General features: G+C 41.1%; 1 protein-coding gene across 1 annotated transcript in view; it reads left to right on the top strand.

Moving 5' to 3' along the window:
- The window catches only part of Ziz (dedicator of cytokinesis protein Ziz), a 251,109-nt gene extending 236,585 nt beyond the window's left edge, over positions 1-14,524 (top strand). The window contains exons 36-37 of the mRNA XM_080277570.1: positions 8,082-8,200; positions 14,287-14,524. Coding sequence (XP_080133696.1) covers positions 8,082-8,200; positions 14,287-14,524 — 357 coding nt within the window. The remainder of the gene's footprint in view (positions 1-8,081; positions 8,201-14,286) is intronic.
- The last annotated feature ends 7,330 nt before the right edge of the window (positions 14,525-21,854 follow it).

The raw sequence follows: 21,854 nt of genomic DNA, 5'->3' as shown, positions 1-21,854 counted from the left end.
TTGTGAGCAGGTGCACCGTCCTGCTGAAACACTCGTGCACCTGTTAGCTCGAAGGAGTCTGGTAAATGATCACACAGAAGCTCCAGGTAAACATCCTGATTCACTCTGAGGTTCTTGGTAAGTACAACAAGCTTCCCCAAACCCTTCCCTGAGAAACAACCCCATACCATGAGTGAATCAGGATGTTTAACTGTGCTTTCTACATACAGTGGGTCACTACCTTTGCGTGCTCCTCTGTTACAGGTAACACTAAATGTTGCCTCATCAGACCACAACACTGACAACCATTGCTCCTCACCCCAGTTTAGATATTTATTAGCAAAGGCAAGCCTACGAATTCTCTGGCTGCTAGAGAGAAGAGGCTTTTTCACAGGCCTGTGACTTGTGTAACCAAGCTCATGCACCCAACGAGACACTGTTCTCACTGACACCTCACCAAACACTTCTGGGTTGCTCTCCTTAATTTTCCTTGCACTCACATGAGGATTAAACTCCACTGCACGTTTTAAAACATTAACAGACCTTGGGGAAGTTTTCCTAGGCCTACCAGACCTCGGTTTCTTTGTGGGAACTTCACCACTGTTTTCCTCCCGAAACCACGCACACCAACGACGCACTGTCGATCGTGCCACACCAACCAATTCACTAATTTCCTTTGTCTGGTGGCCTGCCTCCTTTAGAGCAATGATCTGGGATATGATTTCACTCGATAGTTCACGGGTAGGTGCCATAACAAAGTTTTAAAGGCCAAAACACTGCGGGACACTCGGTAAAAAATGGCGCAATTTGAGAGGGACACTCGGCGGAGTTCCTCTCTCTCAGGCAGCCCGTGGGCGACTGAGGCGGGAACCAACCAGCGTGTCGGAAGGCCTCAGGCTACCGTGACGTCATGCTCAGAGCTCAAACTTGTGGCTCAATTCTTACCCCCAAAAATGGGTGATTCTTTTTGGGCCATAAGTATTGCGCGCCCGGCGGATAACGCTGAATACTTCTGACGAGTACTGTAGTACGAGAGTACTGTATATTGGTTTTCAAACGGTAATATAGGCATTATAAGCACTTACTAACTCATCACCATTCTTGACCTTTTTTTGCCACATTACCTGATCATCATTTCTGACTGTTTCTTCCTCTAATGTTTGTCCTCCACATTGTCATCGATTGGGGAATCACTCTGGCCCTGAATTTTGTGCCGTGGTATGACATAGCTTTACTGGCCAGGTCACTGATAACAGGTGAATTGCTGAGAAAAGGTCATGCAGGGGGGGAGAGGAGGTCATGCTGGGTAAGGCATTGTCCCTGCCTGGCATCTTGTAGAGGAAGGTGTCCCGTGTATACGTGCCAAAAATCACTCGCGAAAATTGAAAATTGTGCAAATTAGGGACCTTGCAGTGTTGCCGCGTTAATTTACGTCTCCGGGATAGGAGTGCACATCATGTGAGGACGTGAATTCACGTCTCCGGAACGGGGCGGGTTAATAAATAATTCTTGGTTAAAAGAAAAAAATGTTAAAATACTGAAACTTGTAACTTGAAAAACATGTCAGGGAAGAGTGCTAACCCCACTGGAAAGCATGTTGCTACTGAGTGTGCTGAGGGCAAACATGAAAGGGTAAGGTGTGGCTTTTCCCATGATGTTAAAATGGACATTTTGTTAAGCACATAAGGATGGGCATGGGGCAAACAAGATCACAGTGCCCTCCAGCTTCCTTGTCGTATCGCTCCTCATCCGCCACACCACTATGGTCTCCCATGGCCTCGCCGCTTTGCTCTCCTCATCACTCATCACCTCCATCTGAAGACCTTGAGGGTCTGCACAGGCCATCCTGCTGTCCCCCAGTCTTGGCGGGGGACCTATGGTGATGAATCAGGCCTAAGGCATGTTTCAAGTCGGTGGCAAAATTTTTTTTTAAGATTTTAGGTTACGTGGCCCATGACCCTCAGTGTATTTCCATTGAACCCACATTCAATCAACATTGATTTATGATAAGTTGGTATGCATTTGGCTCTAATTTGGCGTAACACAATGGGTCATTAATGTACCATATTTTCTTAAAATAATAGTCATCAGCTTCTCCTGGTGCATGAGACAATGGTGTGGATATCATTGGATGGCTGCAGCTTTAGCAAGTAAACTCTTTTGATATGCTAACTGGGGTAACATCACTTGTATCTCTGCTGCTGATTGTTGCAGGCACTGACCACATTAATTGTGTGTAGCTCGGGGTGAACCACAACTACACTTTCATCACCCATCTGTAAATTGAATATTATACTATTATTGAAAAGGAGAATGACTATTATAAACCAAAACTCATCTTAGTTTTTGCCTAGTTTTGTAGCAGATGAAGTGAGGAGGGATTTTTCCAGTAAAACAAGTACTGCCATGTTGATGATGAGATGCCTTTAGAAGGTGACCTGTCAATTATAGGCGACGATAACCCTCACCAATATATATTATTGTGTGTGAGAAGTAAACCCCTATATTTCCCTTCAAGTAAGCCCATTTTGTAATTCTTATTACAGTAGGGAATGGAGATAAAAATATACTTCTCATATACAGTAATCATCATCATCATCATCTTGACCTCCTTTCCCACCCTAGGGCAGGGTGAGGAGTAGCAATGTCCAGACAGCCCAAATTTGCCCAATCCAATGGGCCATGCTTCCATTCATTCATCATTCAAGCCCCGGGAATCCTGGCTTTATCGGATACGCCAAAAATATTCACTATGTTCTGAAAAATATTCACCACATTCTGTAGCTTCACATAATCGTTTCCGATAGAGTCGGTCCAAACCCTGGCATGTTAAAAAGGGATGCCAAAATCCCCTGATCATGCACTTCTCCTCACAACATTCATCCAGCCAGCTCGATCTCCTGTCAGTTCCCTAGCCTTACCGACTTCCAAACCTCACTTCCTCACACATTCATCCACCATATCTCTCCATGTTCTCCTTGGCCTACCTCACCTCCTCCCTTCTTCGAATTCACTTAGATATACAGCAAAAGTCCTGTAATCCAAATGGCAGGGGACCGAGGGTCTTTTGGACTGTTGTTTTTTTCAAACTGTTGGGAGGGACCTCTGAAAGCTAGACATATGTACACACTCACGATCACTAATCTCTGCCCAAGGGTGCCCCTTTCCTACCCCTGTATACCCAGGGAAGAGGAGAGGGAGGGGAATGAAACAAGCTCCATCCACCACTACCCCAGCTCCCGACCATCCCCCATAACCCCTACCCAGCCCCCCACCCCACCCATCATTCTTAACTGGCAGTTACATCTCAAGCTGATTTTATGCTTAACCCTCTTGGTCCCACTACTAATACAAACACAGAACACTAGGATATGTTAAAAGTATATAATATAACTATCAGCATGCTGCCACAAAAAATTAATGCATCATGATGTTGACAGTAAGACAAAAAATGTTACCAGTGGCCTCCTCAGGCCTCATGTGTTGGGTGCACTGCTCTGCACACACACACACACACACACACACACACACACACACACACACACACACACACACACACACACACACACACACACACACACACACCAAAGAACACGACATAGACACACCCAAACATGCAAGCTTAGACACGCACGCATGCAAACACCCAACGCATGAGGCCTGGGATGACCATTGTTAATGTTTTTGTTTTACTGTCAATGTTATTATGCACTAATTTCTTGCTGCAGTGTGTTCTTAGTTATATTATATACTTGCTACATATCCTAGTGTTTTGTTTGTGTATTAGTCATGTGACTATAAGTGTAAAATATTAGATTAGCTTGAGATGTAACTGCCAGTTAAGAATGATGAGTGGGAGGTGAAGGGGTAGGCGTATGGGGGAGGGGTGGGAGCTGGGGTCGAGGGGGGTGGAGCTCGTTTCGTCGCCCCCTCCCATCTTCTGTGAGCATATAGGTGTAGGAAGGGGGCATCCCTGAGCAGAAATTAGTGATCATGAGTGTTCATGATCATTATACAAACACTTGAAATGATATGGTTTATTGTTTTACTCACCAGAAGTGCACAGAAGTGTTGATGAATAGTTGCAGGCAGGTACATCAGGGGCCAAGAGCAAGTACAAGCCAGATAGATCCTTAGATAAAACCCAGAAAATTTTGAAAAATTTCGCCTTGACAAATTCAGAGAACACTCAACCCTCGATTTGGCGAACTCCTATTTCCCAGATTTCGGATTTCCTGGACATGGGCTGAGGCCGAACAATATAATCAAGTGCCGGACAAATGCCCGTACAAGTCCAGGATTCTCACAAAAGTTCGGCCATTATTCTCTCATATAAATGTATAAGCAGTCTGCTGCACAACACAGTATAATTTTAGCTAGGTTTTGACTTGAAAAAGGCCATTTGTAACACTCACAAGAAGATATTTTCATACATCAAACGCATCTTGGCCACCAACCTGCATCACGTCACCAGTTCCTAACTCATGGCAATATCCCATTTGCCTCTTACCTTTCTTAAATGCCACTATAAATAGTTTATTGCATAGCATAGTAAAATTTAAGGAAGGCTTGGACACAATAAAATTCATAAGTAATTAAAAAAAATATTTTCTTATGGACAAACTCAATGGGATCGATTCCTACTCTCTTAGCTCACCGTACTCGGTGCGACTCAGTACCGAATCGGCACTTTTCACTGGAAAATATTTTAATTTTTTTCACCACAGTGGCTCATACATACTTAATTATCTGAAATCCGCAAAAAAAAAATGCGCTTAATGTAACTTAATTAAAAAATTAGGTTTCAGAGCTAAGATGCACCAATGTTATCAGATATTTCCCCTTCAGACTGTCAGTGTTTGTATCTTGGTTAGCCGATCAGTGGTTGGCCAATGTTAGCAGATAGTTCCCCTTCAGATTGTCAGCACTCCTTGACTGACTTCTGTTTTGCATAAATATTTATTCTGAGTACAAAAAAATGTATCTGCATTGTAAATCGATATTTATACAAAACTAAAGTCCGTCAAGGCGAGTTGTTAGGCTAGAGGCAAAACACTTCTGCCAACTAAGAAATTTTTGCTGTGAATCCTGATTTTCTGTTAATAATTAAATTAAGCAAAAATTTTTGACTGAATTTCAAATAATTAGGTGTGCAAACCTATATGGTGATAAAGATTAAAATATTTTCCAATTAAAACTGCAGTTTTGATCCAAGATCGAGATCACATTTGATGATTGCGTGTCTGTATCTTGGTCAGCTGATCAATGGTTGACCCACCATGTGGTGTTCCATTCCTTGTTCATTTTCCTCTTTTTCCTCAGCTTTCTGATCTTCTTTTATCACATCCTCCACATTCTTGTCAACAACTGTCTAAACAACCATTCTTAGGGTTGTAGCTAGCAAAATACCGCTATTGTGTCAGTTATTATTATTGTTATTTTGTCACTGTTATTATTTTATGTACTGTGTATGTTATGTTGCTATAGGTAGCCTACATTCCAGAATGCTCTAGAATATCGGAATAATTGCCAGACAATATTGGGGAATTCGGACAAAGTATGCTAATAGTCCAGGGAATGGTATGTGGGGCCGGAATTTTTCTATTCCTGGACTTTGTGGGTTCCCGGACTGGTCTCCTCCCCTTTTAATCCAAGAAATCGAGGGTCGAGTGTCTTGAGATTTTCGGATTATTGGTGGCTGGATTAGAGGACTTTTACTGCACTATAGTTCCTGCATGTCAGAGGGAACTAAAAGAGCCTGAGTGGGGAAATGGGAATTCTAGTCCCCTTGGAGAACTTTCCAAATTAGAGAATTTGAGAACTTGCATCTAGAGGATAGCCTTCCAATTTGAAAGTAACAATGAGCATGCAAAAAAAAGGAATAAATTATGTAAAATAAATACATTGCAAACTTCATTACAGGTACATATTTACACTTGCAGTCCCAGTGCCCCTGCCTATAGAATTTCCATCCTTGCAGTTTCAGACTTTTTTCTTTTTTACTTCAGTCATGCACTATACTGTGTTCCCCATATTTATAAGTGTCTGGCACAAGGGAGCATCAGTTCAGTAGGGCAGTTGCTTGCCTGTGGTCGATGGGTATGTTTGGCCAGACTGCTGTTACTCAACAGCAGTAATAAGTGGTAGCTTAAGGCTGGCAGTGGATTTCAGATGTAGTAGATGTTGGGCAGCAGCCAGACCTCTTGATGATAAACCAGTAAGATTTTTGGTGATCGTGAGTTACTGGAGGTTGTGAACAAATTCTGCTACCTCATTGATGTCATCACTGGTAGCACTGAGCAGAATGCCATTGCAAGGGTGCATAGCAGCTGGAAAAGGTTCAGAAAATTGTTACCCATCCTGACATCATCAGTGTTCTTATTATCCACAAAAGAGAACAAGTTTAGTATATTATCTGTATTAGGAATGTCATACTGTATGACAGTGGAACAGGAGGACAGAGTGAGACTGGAATGAAGCAACATAAGCATGATCCTTTGAATATGTAAAACTGGATAGTGGGACATCTTTATAAGAGCTAAGAAAGTGGGTAGGAGTGGTGGGCATCAAGAAGGAAGTAGAAAGGAAATTTAGATGGTTTGGACACAGTGAGAGGATGGACCTGGGAAGTTAAGTGAGGAGGTGTATAAGCATAGAAATGCTGGACCATCAGTGGAGACACAGACAATGGAAGACATAGGACAAGGTGGTGCATGCTGATCTTAGATGTAGAAGTAATATGAGTGAGATGGTGAATAGCAGAGCAAGATGAAGGAGTGCTGTCAGGTGAACCCATCTGACCAGTATTGCATGGAACATGGCATAAAACCAGGAATAATCATGATAGGTGTTGATATATATTTTAACTTAGCCTCCAGAATGTTCATATTATGTTCATATTATTGGCATAACTGTAGGTATTAGATGTGTCTTCAGCTACAAGTAACACTTTGCAAATTAGTATTTGGAAAAAGAAGGTGTCTAATCATAATCATCACATAGAGAGACAGGCTGACAAATGAGGAAGTGAAGGAGCATTGTGGTGTGGATGTGGATGTGATAGGAAGCATTAAGAGAAACTCACTGAGGTGGTTTGGCCATGTGGAGAGGATGGAGAGCAAGAGACTGACGAGGAGAGTGTATGCAAGTGAGGTGGAGGGGGGGGAGAGGGAGGGGGAGGCCAAGGATGAGATGGAAGGATGGAGTGGGAGAGGTATATGAGAGAGGGGGGTGTTAGCTGGGAGCAGGGCAGTGAAATGACAGGGAACAGGGTGACATGGAGGCGATTCGTTTGTGGCCACCCCTTACGGGATTAAGGCATCTGGCAATAGACAGACAGATAGATCATCATCATCATCATCATCATAACTTTTTTATTTCTTAAAGGTGGGATGAGCTGAATACTGTGAGAAATTTGAAAGCACTTTTATCCATTACAGTAAACTCTTAATTATCCATTGGTGCATCATCCAGCTCACATAAGTAACTGTCACAGCAAATGAGGCTGAATTTTAAAAAATCCATGGAAAGGCCAATAATTGAAATCCACACCATTCCTTGGGAGTTCCACCGCCAAAACAACTCAGTGTCACAAGTCTGGCCACTAAATCAATGCTGTGAGTCTCATCACCAAAACACTGCTTATGATGTTGCCAAATTTGGCAGGTCTTTAATTTGTCCACTGATGCCATATTCACTGTTTAACAGCTTCAGGGAAAATGTACAGTACAGGGAAGAAACGGTAACTGTACTTTGTTTTTGTTGATGTGGAGGTCTTTGACAGAGTCCCTAGGGAGGTGGTGAATTGGGCAATGAGAAAGTTTGGGATCAAGGAGTGGCTGGTGTGAGTGGCTAGGGCTATGTATGTTGGTGCCCACACCCAGGTGTGAATGGAGATTTGAGTGATGAGTTTTCCATGAATGTTGGTGTGCATCAGGGGTCAGTCTTGAGCCCCTCATTGTTTATCATGGTACTTGAAGCCCTCTCACATGACATCAGAGATGGACTCCTGAGGAAGATGTTGTATGCTGATGATTTGGTGTTGATCGCCAAGAATGAAAGGGAGATATCAGGCTAATGAATCTTTGAATTTCTGGCAACAGGGAAGCATCAGTGTTCAGGTTAATGCTGGACCTTTGGCTTATGCATCCACCTTCCTAGATGAAGCCCATTGCTCAGCCTACCCAGTCAACCAAGTTCATCGCCTTAAGGATGTTTACAGGTAAGAGGATGAGATTTAGGATGCATTTTACTCCTTTAATTTGAGAAGATATTGTTCACTTAATTTGTGTGTGTGTGTGTGTTTACTTGAACACATGCACGGGTGCCTAGTTGTATCTACCTAGTTGTAGCATGCAGAATTTGATCTAAGCTCATGTTGTCCTGTCTCCATATCTTAAATCATCCAGTATGCTGTTAAGCACACAGATGTTCTTTACTTGCATCACCCCCTCTTCTAAACTGTTTCAGATGTCCATACAGTACTTCTGTTTGGGAACTAAATTTTTTTCATATCATTTAGGCATCTTCTCTTCTCCAGTTTATAGCCTTTTCCTCTCTTCATTTTGTCATCATCCACAGACACTTCTCTATTTACCTTTTCCAGTTTTCTAACATTATAGCTAACAAAATCTTCTCTCTCTTTTCTCAGTGAGTCTTGGTAACTTCGGCTTTGTCATTCTCACTTCATAAAACAATTATCTCAGACCTGGTAGCATCTTAGTTGCTATCCTCTGTATCTTTTCCAATTTTCTTACATGCTTCTTCAAATACGTTGATCATATTACTGCCGCATATTCTAGTTTTGGTCTTATTATGGACACAATTATCTCTCTAAACATTCCCTCATCCAGATAACCGGCAGCCACTCTCATATTGGCCATCAATCTACATGCCCATCCAGCGATTTTTTATGTGATTCTGTGATGATAGACTATCCTGTATGGTCACTCTAGATTTTTCTCTTCACTTACCTTGCTGATCCTTTTTCTTCCCATTTTATACTCATAACTAGGCCATTTACCACTTATTCCCATTTCTTGAACATGGCTTTTTTTTTTTTTTTTTTTACAGTACTTCATTTTTCAAGTCTGGCTTCAGTAGTACAAATTATTCAAATTATTTTGCAACATCTCACAACTGTCACTGTTCTGGATGTGTTTCATAATTTTTTGCATCATCTGCAAACATATTCATGTAACTGCTTAAGTCTTCTGGCATATCATTTACGTATATCATAAACATAATAGGACCTAAACTGAGCCTTGCGGCACTCCGCTAGTCACCCTCTTCCATTGAGAATATTGTCTCTTATTACTTTTCTCATTTGTTATCCCAATAAATAATTTTCCATCCATTTTAGCAGTTCTCCATTTACTCCTCCAATAGTTTTTAATTTCCATAGCAGATCTTTTGTACAACACTAACAAATGCTCTCCTTAGATCCAGGTAGACACAATCAACCCAGCCATCTCTCCCCTGCATGATATCCACCACTCTGCTGCAAAAACTCAGCTGGGAGTGGTTTGTGACACTTAATGATCCCTCCCTGAATCCAAATTGTTTTGCCAGTATTACTTAATCCACCATTTTCTGATAATTTTTTTGCACTATTTTCAAACATTGCTGGTGAAGGATGCCAGTCTGTAATTATATGGGTCTTCTCTATCACCTCCTTTATTGATTGACACTGTATTTATCCTTTTCCAGTGTATTGGCAACTCTCTTGTGTTCATTGAACATTTAATAATATAAACTGACCACAACAGGTGATCTGGACATTCTCTTAATATCTGTCTAGCAATCTCATCTAGCCCCATGGTCTTTTTTCCACATCCAGTTCTCATATCAGTTTTAGCATTTTATTTCTATCGGCTACTAATTCAGCTAACTCCCAGCTCTCCCTTTCTTGTCTGATCCCATAAATATACCCTATGACTGCTGAATGTAACCTGTTGTTCATTATCTTATATCCTTATCCTTATCATACATCACTCCCCATCACTCTTTCTCACAGTGGTGTCCCTTGCTTTCATTTTGTCATTTACAGATTTTAAGGACAATTTTTGGTTCCTTCTTCATTTTAGTCACTATATCCTTCTTACATTTCTTTTATTCTTCTCTTCCTACCTTTAAATAGTCGTTTCTTGCCTCCATGTTTCCATTATGCGTTCTCTCACTATGTCTTCTTCATAACCTATTCCATGCTATGTTTCTTTTTTCCTGTGCCTTCCTACATCTATAATTACACCATTCCATTTTGCTTTCCATTTGGATAGCAAATATTGGGATGTCTGCTGATACCCTCTTCACATATAGTCAGTTCATCATAATTCCACATTTTTCATGGATATTTTCTGTCATTGGCATTCTGCTCCAATCTTCATGACCAGAATAATGTCTTTGGGAGTTAAAGTCTGCTTTTCCATAGTTTTTTCTGTCCTGTTTATATGTTTCTTCTCTCACTCCCCTATCTCCTATCAACACCTGTATTTCAGTGATCAAATGGTCACTTTTGCCCATAGGACACTGGTATCTTATATTAAACACATCATTGGAATCTTTTGTAAATAACAAATCCAACATTTATGATTCATCATCTCCTCAAATTCTCACATTTTCCATGACATGTTAGCATATTTTCTACCATCAGGTCCTTTACTCTGTACCCCCAAGATTCTTCATTTATCTCCGCATCCAATCCTTCCTGGTTTACCTCCAGTCATCACCTATCTGTTGTTTCTTGTAATCAGCTTTGCTAACACATCTAGGGGTTCTTGCATCAAACATTCATATTCCTCTCTTCTCCACATTGTTGCTTAAGGAGGTACAGTATATACATTGTAACTCTATCTGGTTTTCTAACATGATCTTATATGTCCACCTCTGTCACGTATGGTATGTTATTTCCAATATTTGTCCTTCTTGCCATTACTGTGGTAGGTGGGGGCACTCACCATCCACTCACCTGATGTAATGCAGCTCTCAGGTGCCTGCCCTTTCCTCTCCACCATCCCTGTTTCCTTCCATCCTCTTCTGTCTTTCCTTTATTCTTTCCTCGTCCTTCTACCTACAGATGACTTTACACTCCTTGTCTTTCTTTCCTTCATTCTTTCCCCTTTTTTCTGCCTGTGGGTGACTATCTTGAATGACAAGCCAAATGGTTTTCTGTACATCAGGAAACCATTTACCACACTGGGTGGTAACCACATAACCAAATTTTGGCACCTGGTGGTTTAGTGTGTAATTAAGGCGCTCCAGTCAGATTGAGCTGGTGAAGGTTTATATCCAAGGGGAGGTTGGGATTTATTGCTCACGTAATGCCACTCAGGGATGAGTGAGGTTGGTCACTCTCATCTTAAATGTCAGGACAAACTTGCCCAGCCCCGAGCTCCTACGCTTCTTGTGGGGCAGTGTAGGATTGGATGATGTATGGATGTCCATTATTTTTTTTTATTAGTCATACTAATTTTTTTTTTCTATTCTTCCTACATACGTTATATTCATTCCATCCTAACACGTTTGTATTTATGTCACTGTTCAATTTGGTTTCATTAAACATATAGTTAATGTCCATTTATTGCATTTTAATCTAAATGTCAGGACCAACTTGCCTAGCCCCGGGCTCCTACGCTCCTTGTGGGGCAACGCACGGTTGGATGATGAATGAATGATATGATGATGATTAATCTTTCAACTACATTTTCTTGGTTGCTAACGCATCCACATTACCATACTGTACAGTCTTAAAGTTGAATATCTCATGTACCTTCCCATTGTCCTTTATTACTTTCATTTTTCTGTTCACTTCTTTTATCTCTCTTCCTTGTTATTATATACCACCTCTAGACCTTGTTACTGATCACCCTCCCAGAAATTTTGTTTGTTGTTCCTCTGTTCCCGCGTCTTTTTTTTTTTTTTTTTTTTTTTCCTGCAGTGACTCTAACTTCTCCTTGTTATGCTTAAACTCCCTCCTTATGAAATTGTTTTCTTTACACTCTTCTGTAGTATTGAGTCTCCATGAAACATCTAAAATTTCCATGGTAACACATTCCATTTCCAGTTTCACTCTAATTTGTCTGGTCTCCCCCTCTTTGTACTGGCCTATCCTTCTCATCTCAGTCTTATGTTTCCAGTCTCTGCCCTGATTATTAATGCCACTCGACACTCATCTAACTCTTTCCATCTCCTCTTTCATCCTGATATGTTTTACATTTTATTGCTTCTCATGGTTGCTAAGTATGATCACGGATCTACTTCTTTCCAGTGTGTCATGCACCACGTTTTCTTTCTTCTGTACAGTCTTCATTGCCAGTCCTTCATATTCTAGACCACTCACCTATTTCAGCTCTACTCTTACTTTCTTGCTTCTGCTGTTCTGTAGTTTGTTTGAAGCTTATTAATTCAGTCTTCTCATTTTGCCATTCCACTCAAACTTGTTTATCCCCTTTGATTGCTGGAACCACAGTATTTGCATTTTCCTCACATTTCTCAGTTCCTTCTTCAACTTACCATTTTTTTCTTCAGTTTTTCTTTTTCTTCATTAGCATTTTAGTTATTTTGATTCGTTCCATCACCAAAGTGGTATCCCTTTTCTCAACTTTTTCAGCCTTAACTTCTTTCAGCCATCACTCTAGTAATTCATTTTTCAGTAAAGTAAATTTAAAAAACTGAATCAACTCCTGTGAGAAAAGTTTGCAGATGTATAGGGCAGAGACTGCATGAAAGCATGTTAGTAACCATATTCACATTAAGATTGTGAGACTGAGATGGCACGAATACCAAAAATTGAGTGAGAGCTGTAGATGTGTATTTGTTAATCACAGTGCATGAAGTGCACATTTTGAACAAGGTAAGAAATATAAAAATTTCATGGAAGATGTAGGGTAAGGAAGTCTGTTGAGACAAGGATGAAAAAAACATGTGTATTTAGATGGAGTATCATGTAGCAAGAATGGATATGATTAGGGTGGTGAAGAGGGTGTATGTGGTGAGTGAGTTTCAGGGTAGGAGGAGGCATGACAGACCACAAAGAAGGTGGATGGAAGTAAGTGAATGTAAGAAAAAGTGCAACATGGAAGATAAGTAAAACAGTTGATGAGGGATAGAAACAAAGTTTGGATATGTTTATGACAAGAGTTGCACATCATTGTTAATTTAGTATTTAGTGAAATGGAGCCAATCATGTTGGCAGTATGTAGTGCAGTTTTGTTAAGCAGTTGGCTTGTGGGGTTGTGCCAAGAATTTGAAATGTTTGAATGATGAGCAAGTTGATATTTGACCCTCTCAGCTGGGGCATATTCATTGTTTTCATACTTTTGTATTTTTCTGTTTCTGGATCTCCTCCACTCTTGCATTAGTAAGAATGGAAAATTAATGATGACTGAATGTGGGTAGTGAAAATTACTATCGTTAATCTCCCAGGATTCTTTCTCTTTTATGTTCTTTGGACTTTGTCTCACCCCATTCTTGGATGAAAAAAATAGGTCGGGATGATGATGATGTAATCTTCTAATTCCATCGAGGGAATAGTACGTGCATCAAAAGATCCTTTGGCCATGAACAGTCATGTGAAGAGCAGTGACAAGAGTGGGTACCAAATTGGAAGTTTGATTTGATTGATGAAGAAAGAAAGTTCTTCATTTTTCATCATCATCATCATCATTCAATCCTACATTGTCCCATAAGGAGCGTAGGAGCCCGGGGGTAGGCAAGTTTGTCCCGACATTTAAGATGAGAGTGATCAGCCTCACTCATCCCTGAGCGGCATTATGTGAGCAACAAACCCCAACCTTCACCGGCTCAATCCAATTGGAGTGCAATAATTGTCCACTAAACTACCAGGAGCCAAAATTTGGTTATATGGTTACCACCCAGCATAGTAAATGGTTTCCTGGTGTACAGGAAACTATTTGGCTTGTCACTCAGTGTAGAGTCACCCACAGGCAGAAGGAAGAGGAAAGATTGAAGGAAAAAAAGACAGAAGAGGGAGTGTAAAGTCACCGGTAGGCAGAAGGATGAGGAAGGAATGAAGGAAGGAAAGACAGAAGAGGATGGAAGGAAAGAAGGATGGAGGAGAGGAAAGGGCAGACACCCGAGAGCAGCACTATATTGAGTGAGTGGATGTTTCAGGCCTCATATATTTTTCTGATTCTTTCTGGATAATTTGGATATGTGTTTAAAGATGCCTTAAACCTGACTATTCAGATCACCATCAGTGGCAAGTGTGAGTATCACTTTGAAAATTTGCCTTGAGTGATGAAGAAAAAGGGTTCTGCCTGTATTCTTATGTAATAATTTTCTTTACAGAGAATTTGTATGTGTGTCAAAAGATGCTTTAGACCTGAATAGCCAAGTCATCAGCAGTGACCAGTATGAGTACCAGATGGCATTAGAGACCAACTTCTCAGAGCTGCTGCAATCCCTTTCCTCCATCCTCAATGAGCCACTGTTGGCAGCACAAGTGCAGGTGGATAGTGTGCTCAAACGTTCCTCACACCATTACCTCAGTATGATTAGCTCACCAGGGGGAGCCAGTAATGCATGATGTCCCATACCAGCAAGGTTTGTATGTATGTGTTGCAGTGGCCGGCTTTCACATGCCTGACGTGGGTGCGTAGCTAGCTGTACTATACCTATTCAACAAAGTAAAGTCAAAATAGAAGTACATACCTGCTAGAGTAGATTTATGAAGTTTCACAACAGCGAGACAAAGGCTGATTAAGTGATAAGAGCACCCCAGTCAGAGTGACAGTTCATCCTGGGCTCAGTCCCCAGGTGGTGCCTAGAGGTTAACTGATTATGTAAAGCCATCAAAGGAAGTGGATTCATCATCTACCCATACCTGGAATACAGTAGCTTAGCCTTGGGCCCCAGCACCTCAGTGGGGATAATATGGGATTGACATTTATTTTTTTAGCTAAGGTAGAAGGCTAAATTACAATGAATGATTCATGTCAATTGTAAACTTAATTTAGCCATCATAGAAATTTGAGGTTCATAAAGTCTAAATGATTTCAAAACAATAAATTTCATCAGTATTTCAATATTTTAAGAAATTAGTAAACTGTATTTATTCATGATAACCCATAGTACAGTAGTTGCTATTATTAGCTGAAGTTTTTGTAGCTGCCTCATTTGTTATTTGAAAAAGAAAAAGTTTGGCAAGTAAACTGAAGATATAGCCATTGCAAGTGTAGGTCAGCCAGAAGTTTTCTTTTATGCTTTTTATTATTAAAAACTCAGTGCTGCAGTTTGCTTATGAAAAATATGATTTTTTTTATTTTTTTATTTTTTATTATTATTATTATTTTTTAAGGATTGTGATGTATACATTGCTTATAGATTATTCTGTTCTAAATATAGCTAGATAGTTATTGTTTATTAGAAAGGAACTATGGATTGTTATTCAGGTGTTTTATACATTATTTAAGGAATTTTACAGGACCACATCCATATGGAATCCCTTTTTTTCAGTAATTTTTTATGTGAACCTCACACTCCCAGTATACTACTATATACAGTATATGTATATATATGTATATGTACAGTATATACTGTATATATATATATATATATATATATATATATATATATATATATATATATATATATATATATATATATGTATATATATGTATATGTACAGTATATACTGTATATATATATATATATATATATATATATACACACACACACACAGTAGGTACGCACAGTACACAAGTTTATGGGCGGCAGATTAGGTTGCGTACTAGGAATACATAAACTTGTGGGAAAATTTACATATGGGTGGCACCCCCCTTCATTGGTAGCCCTTGAGACTCCTTTCAGACCTAAGTATTGTACTGTACAGGGGAACTATCTAAGACATATTACCTAAGATAAAGTAAACCAAAAAGATTATGGCTTTACTAAATCAACAAGGATATGGCTTAAGTAAATCAACAAAAATATGGCTGCTCAGCTTAACCCAAGAGGACAACAGGCTTGATGGACGTAAGAAGGGATCCAAGGCAGGGTGAGTCACCTTTAACCCGCCCCGTCCTGTCGATGTATGGGTATGTTGCAACATTTTGCATTTGCCAGTCCCAACGACATACTGGTACGTCGTGCAATTGCAAGGTCCCTAATTTGCACAATTTTCAATTTTTGCCCCTGATTTTTCATACGTATACACGGGACACCTTCCTCTATTCCTCTACAAGATGCCAAGCAGGGACAATGCCTTACACCGCATACCCACCCACCCCCTCCCCGGCGCATGCCATTGTCTCAGCAATTCACCTGTTACCAGTGACCAGGCCAATAAAGACATTCAGGGCCAGAGTGATCCCCAATCGATGACAATGTGGAGGACAAAGTTTACATAGCATTAGAGGAAGAAACAGTCAGAAATGATGATCAGGTAATGTGGCAAAAGAATGTCAGATATGGTGATGAGTTAGTGAGTGAAACAATGCTTATAATGCCTATATTACTGTTTGAAAACTAATATACTCTCGTACTACATATAAATTCGTACCAAGTAAATAAATAAATATCGTTTATGAGTGGTGTGAAATATTTACCCTCCCATAGAACTCGTTTTCTTTGGTGCCAGCCTGTTAGAAAACCCAGTCAGGTAAGGAGGTACTGCTACCTGGATCGAGTATTTTAAACCTCAGGTGAGCAATTTCTCTATGAAATTTCAATGTTTCTCACCAAAAGCGGAGGTTTTAGCCAAAAAAAAAAAAATTTTGGAAAATACCTCGGGATTGGGGGGTGTCGGAGGTCCGAAATAGCTCAGGACGTGACAGGTTAATGCACCTCCTGCACCACCCGGCACACCACCTGACACACCACCTTCCTCACCGCTCTCGTCACCAGCACTTTCGACACTAACACTAGCTAATGCACTCACTTCGTTCATAAACTCTTCAAAGTCTATTTCTTACACCTCAGACATCGCATCATCCTCTTGATCCACCCCAGGAAATGGCTCTTCTGATGTTGAAGGGAGTGATTCCTCATTTTCTTAAGGCCGCAGGTAACTGGTGATCAGGCAACCGTTGGGGCGTCTTAGGGTGGCAATGTCGCATGCTCGGGGTAACCCTGGATTTGGGCCACTCTTTGCTACCGTCACGCCTATTACGAGTTCAGTTCGCGTACTTTTAAAAAATACACAAATCCATCCATCCATCATCCAATCCTACATTGCCCCATGAGGAGCGTAGGAGCCTGGGGCTAAGCAGTTGGTCCCGACATTTAAGATGAGAGTGAAAATACACGAATTCGATAAAAAAAAAAAAGGTCCTCATGTACTATGTGATTAGCGTACTGTGAACTCGCATACTGTGCATACCTACTGTGTGTATATATATATATATATATATAATATGTATTTGTGATAGGTGGGGGCGTTCACCACCCACTCACTCGATGTAGTGTTGCTCTTGGGTGTCTGCCCTTTCCTCTCCTCTCTCCATTCCTTCCTTCCTCTTCTGTCTTTCTTTACTTCATTCTTTCCTCGTCCTTCTGCCTACTGGTGACTTTACACTCTTTCTTTCATTCTTTCCTCTTCCTTCTGCCTATGGGTGACTCTACACTGAGTGACAAGCCTAATGGTTTCCTGTACACCAGGAAACCATTTACTATGCTGGGTGGTAACCATATAACCAAATTGTGGCACCTGGTGGTTTAGTGGGTAATCACAGCACTCCAATCGGATTGAGTGGGTGAATGTTTATATCCAAGGGGTGGTTGGGGTTATTGCTTATGTAATGCCACTCAGGGATGAGTGAGGCTGGTCACTCTCATCTTGAATGTCAGGACCAAATTGCCTAGCCCCGGGCTTCTCCGCTTCTCATGGGGCAACGTAGAATTGGATGATGCATGGATGGATATATATATCCATCATCCAATCCTACGTTGCCCCATGAGGAGCGTAAGAGCCCGGGGCTAGGCAAGTTGGTCCTGACATTTAAGATGAAAGTGACCAGCCTTACTCATCCCTGAGTGGCATTATGTGAGCAATAACCCCAACCATCCCTTGGATATAAACCTTCACTGGCTGAATCCGATTTGAGTGCTGCAATTACACACTAAACCACCAGGCACCATTAATTTGGTTATGTTGTTACCACCCAACGTGGTAAATGGTTTCCTGGTGAACAGGGAACCATTTGGCTTGTCACTCAGTGTAGAGTCACCCATAGGCAGAAGAAACAGGAAAGAATGAAGGAAAGAAAGACAAAAGAGGGAATGTAAAGTCACCTGTAGGCAGAAGGATGGGGAAAGCATGAAGTAAAGAAAGACAGAAGAGGAAGGAAGGAAAAGTGGGAGGAGAGGAAAGGGCAGACACCTGAGAGCAGCACTACATCCAGTGAGTGGATGGTGAGCGCCCCCACCTACCACTATATATATACAGTATATATTGTATATGTATACAAATATATATATTGGATATACTGTATGGAACAAACTGAGACTGACAAATTGAAGAAGAGTAGATTGAAAGCTGAGGGAGTGAAAAGTTAGCCAGAGTGCAGTAGTGGTTTCTGAGGTCAATAGTGTTTAATAGGAGTGTGAGTAGCCCTGCTTCTGTACAGAGTATTGAGTAAGGTATGAGTTTTTACTGCATTATGTTCATTTTTTTTTTTACCCCCTTCGGAGTCAAATGAATTGTCAGCCCTGTAAACCCTTTTGTCAAGCTAATTCTGGTAAGAGTGCATCATTAAATTTAAAAATATGTTCATTCTGATGATTGATAGTCACCATAATTTATAAAACCAGGTTTGTTATACATCTGGCCCTGGTTTGTTAACTGTACACGTCAGTATCGTATACACTGATATACATCTTCATCATCCGATCTTACGTTGCCCCACGAGAAGTGTAGGAGCCCGGAGCTAGGCAAGTTGGTTCTGACATTTAAGATGAAAGTGACCTGCCTTACTCATCTCTGAGTGGCATTACATGAGCAAAAATCCCCAACCATCCCTTGGATATAAACCTTCACCGGCTTAATCCGATTGGAGTGCCATAATTACCCACTAAACCACCAGGCGCCAAAATTTGGTTGTATGGTTACCACCCAGCATAGTAAATGGTTTCCTGATGTACAGGAAACCATTTGGCATGTCAGTCAGTGTAGAGTCACCTACAGGCAGAAGGAGAGGAAAGAATGAAGGAAAGAAAGTCAGAAGAGGGAGTGTAAAGTCACCCGTAGGCAGAATGAAGAGGAAAGAATGAAGGAAAGAAAGACAGGAGAGGATGGAAGGAAAGAAGGATGGAGGAGAGGAAAGGGCAGACACCCGAGAGCAGCACTACATTGAGTGAGTGGATCGTGAGCGCCCCCACTTACCACACACACTGATATATGGTATGGTAAATCACAAAACATTTTAAGTCAGTAATGTATTGCAATACCATAAGAATAAATGAACTACAGTAGGCACATGACAGAGCAGGGATGGAAGTGTTTACATAATGCCTGACAGACCAGATATGAAAATGAGTTGGTTAGTTAGGCCTAGCTACATTAGATAAATAAATAAAACCTTGTATGATATATAAGATTGTTTGGTTGGGTCAAAGAAATTTTTAAAGCTAAAATTCAGTAAATGGGTTTTCTTTATAGAGAGTGCACTGTTTTTTAGTTTAGGTGAACTTAATGTTATACAGTTGAGTCATCTAAACCGCAGCAATATGGTTCTCGACCACTGCTGCACTTCAGAAATTCCACGGTTTATGAGTAACATAACTTATGGGGAAAATTACCTATGGTTCTGGCCTCTCAGCCAAGTTGCCACATATCACCCTGCCTTCACCCAACTATAGTCTATTTGATTGACCTGTGCCACTGAGATGCATGGGCCGAGTAGAGTGTGTTTGATACGTGGCTGCTGATTGCCACCGATGATTTAAATCTACACCTCTTCTTATTTTAAAGCATATATTTTTATATTTTTAAACTGCCTTCAATACAAGCTGCCATATTAAATATAGAATAATTTTTGAAGCTGAAGAGGTCAAAATTAGCTTTAAAAGTTTACTGTTATCCATCCATCCATCCATTGCCAGACGCCATGTATCCCACACGGGGTGGCCAAGGGCTTAGAGTTAATTGTTTTACAGGGAGGGGCACTAATCCTCCACCAACCCCACTTGACACGTAGGGATGCCAACAGCATCTGGTGTTCCAAGGCGGTCACCCATCCAAGTACTAACCAGACCCAACGTTGTTGTTATCAAAGAAAATTAATTCATCATCATCATCATCCGGACCTCCTTTCCCACCCAAGGGCAGGGTGAGGAGTAGCAATGTCCAGACAGCCCAAAATTGCCCAGTCCAATGGGCCATGCTTCCATTCACTCACCATTCAAGCCCCCGGAATCCTGGCTCTATCGGATACGCCAAAAACATTCACCACGTTCTATAGCTTCACATAATCGTATCCGACAGAGTCAATCCAGACGCTGCCACGTTAAAAAGGGGTGCCAAAAATCCCTGATCATGCACTTCTTCTCACAAAATTCATCCAGCCAGCTCGATCTCCTGTCAGTTCCCTAGCCCCACCGACTTCCAAACCTCTCTTCCTCACACATTCATCCACCATATCTCTCCACCTTCTCCTTGGCCTACCTCGCCTCCTCCCTCCTTCGAATTCCCTCAGATATACCTTCTTCACCACCCTGTTGTTATCCATGCTTTCCACATGACCATACCATCTCAGTACACTCTCTTCAATTCTGGTGTCCACCGACTTCCTCACACCGCATCTTTCACGAATCACATTATTTCGTATCCTATCCACCCTCTGTACTCCACATACATTCCTCAGCAGTCCCATCTCCACTGCTCTTACTCTTGACTTTTCATTTTCATGCCACACCATAGTCTCACATCCATATGTTAAAGTTGGCACTAACACTCCTTCATGTAAGCCTCGTGCAGCTGCAACACTCAAGCTTCTGTTTCTTATCAAGGCCTTCATTGCACCAGCTACTTTTCTTCCTTGTGTCACTCTACTTTCAACTTCTTTTGCACATTTTCCTCTCTTTTCTATCACTGTACCCAGGTATTTGAACTCTCTCACCAATTCCAGTCTCTCTCCATTCACTGTTACATTGCACTGGGAGTCACCTTCTCTCTCAGTAACCATCACTTTACTCTTTTCTACATTTACTCTCAAGGAACGACATTTACAGACATCAGTAAAACTCTGCACTAGCCTACCAAGTTCTTGTCCAGTACTTGCAAGCAGTACTACATCAGCATACAACAAATTTGAGATATTCCATCCATCACCAGTCATTACCAATGCCATCCCTCTCTCCATTACTCGTGTTTTCACTTCTCTCATCACCCCATCCATATATACATTGAACAACCAGGGGGACATCACACAACCTTGTCGCATGCCCACACTGATCATGAACCATTCACTTAGATGCCCATTAACCCTGACACATGCTTCACTACCAATAAAAACTCTTGAGGGCACCTAGCAGCTTACCCTCTACACCGTACATGCCCAAAACTTTCCACAGTCCTTCTCTGTCCACTTTGTCATATGCTTTTTCCAGATCCATGAATGCCATAAACACCTTATGGTCCTTCTCACAAGCCTTCTTTACTATCTGCCTCACTGCAAATATTTGGTCCACACATCCTCTGCCACTCCTAAATTAAAGTTGATTATACAGTACAGTATTCTGTCCATCATCCAATCCTACATTGCCCCATGAGGAGCGTAGGAGCCCGGGGCTAGGCAGTTGGTCTCGACATTTAAGATGAGAATGCCCAGCCTCACTCATCCCTTAGTGGCATTACATGAGCATTAAACCCCAACCACCCCTTGGATATAAACCTTCACCGGCTTAATCTGATTGATTCT

The sequence above is a fragment of the Coenobita brevimanus genome, chromosome 70, assembly GCF_032717465.1.
Source record: "Coenobita brevimanus isolate Jiangsu-jjx chromosome 70, ASM3271746v2, whole genome shotgun sequence".
NCBI lineage: Eukaryota > Metazoa > Arthropoda > Malacostraca > Decapoda > Coenobitidae > Coenobita > Coenobita brevimanus.
The sequence above is the reverse complement of the archived record's forward strand: the minus strand, read 5'-3'. Positions and strand labels throughout refer to the sequence as shown.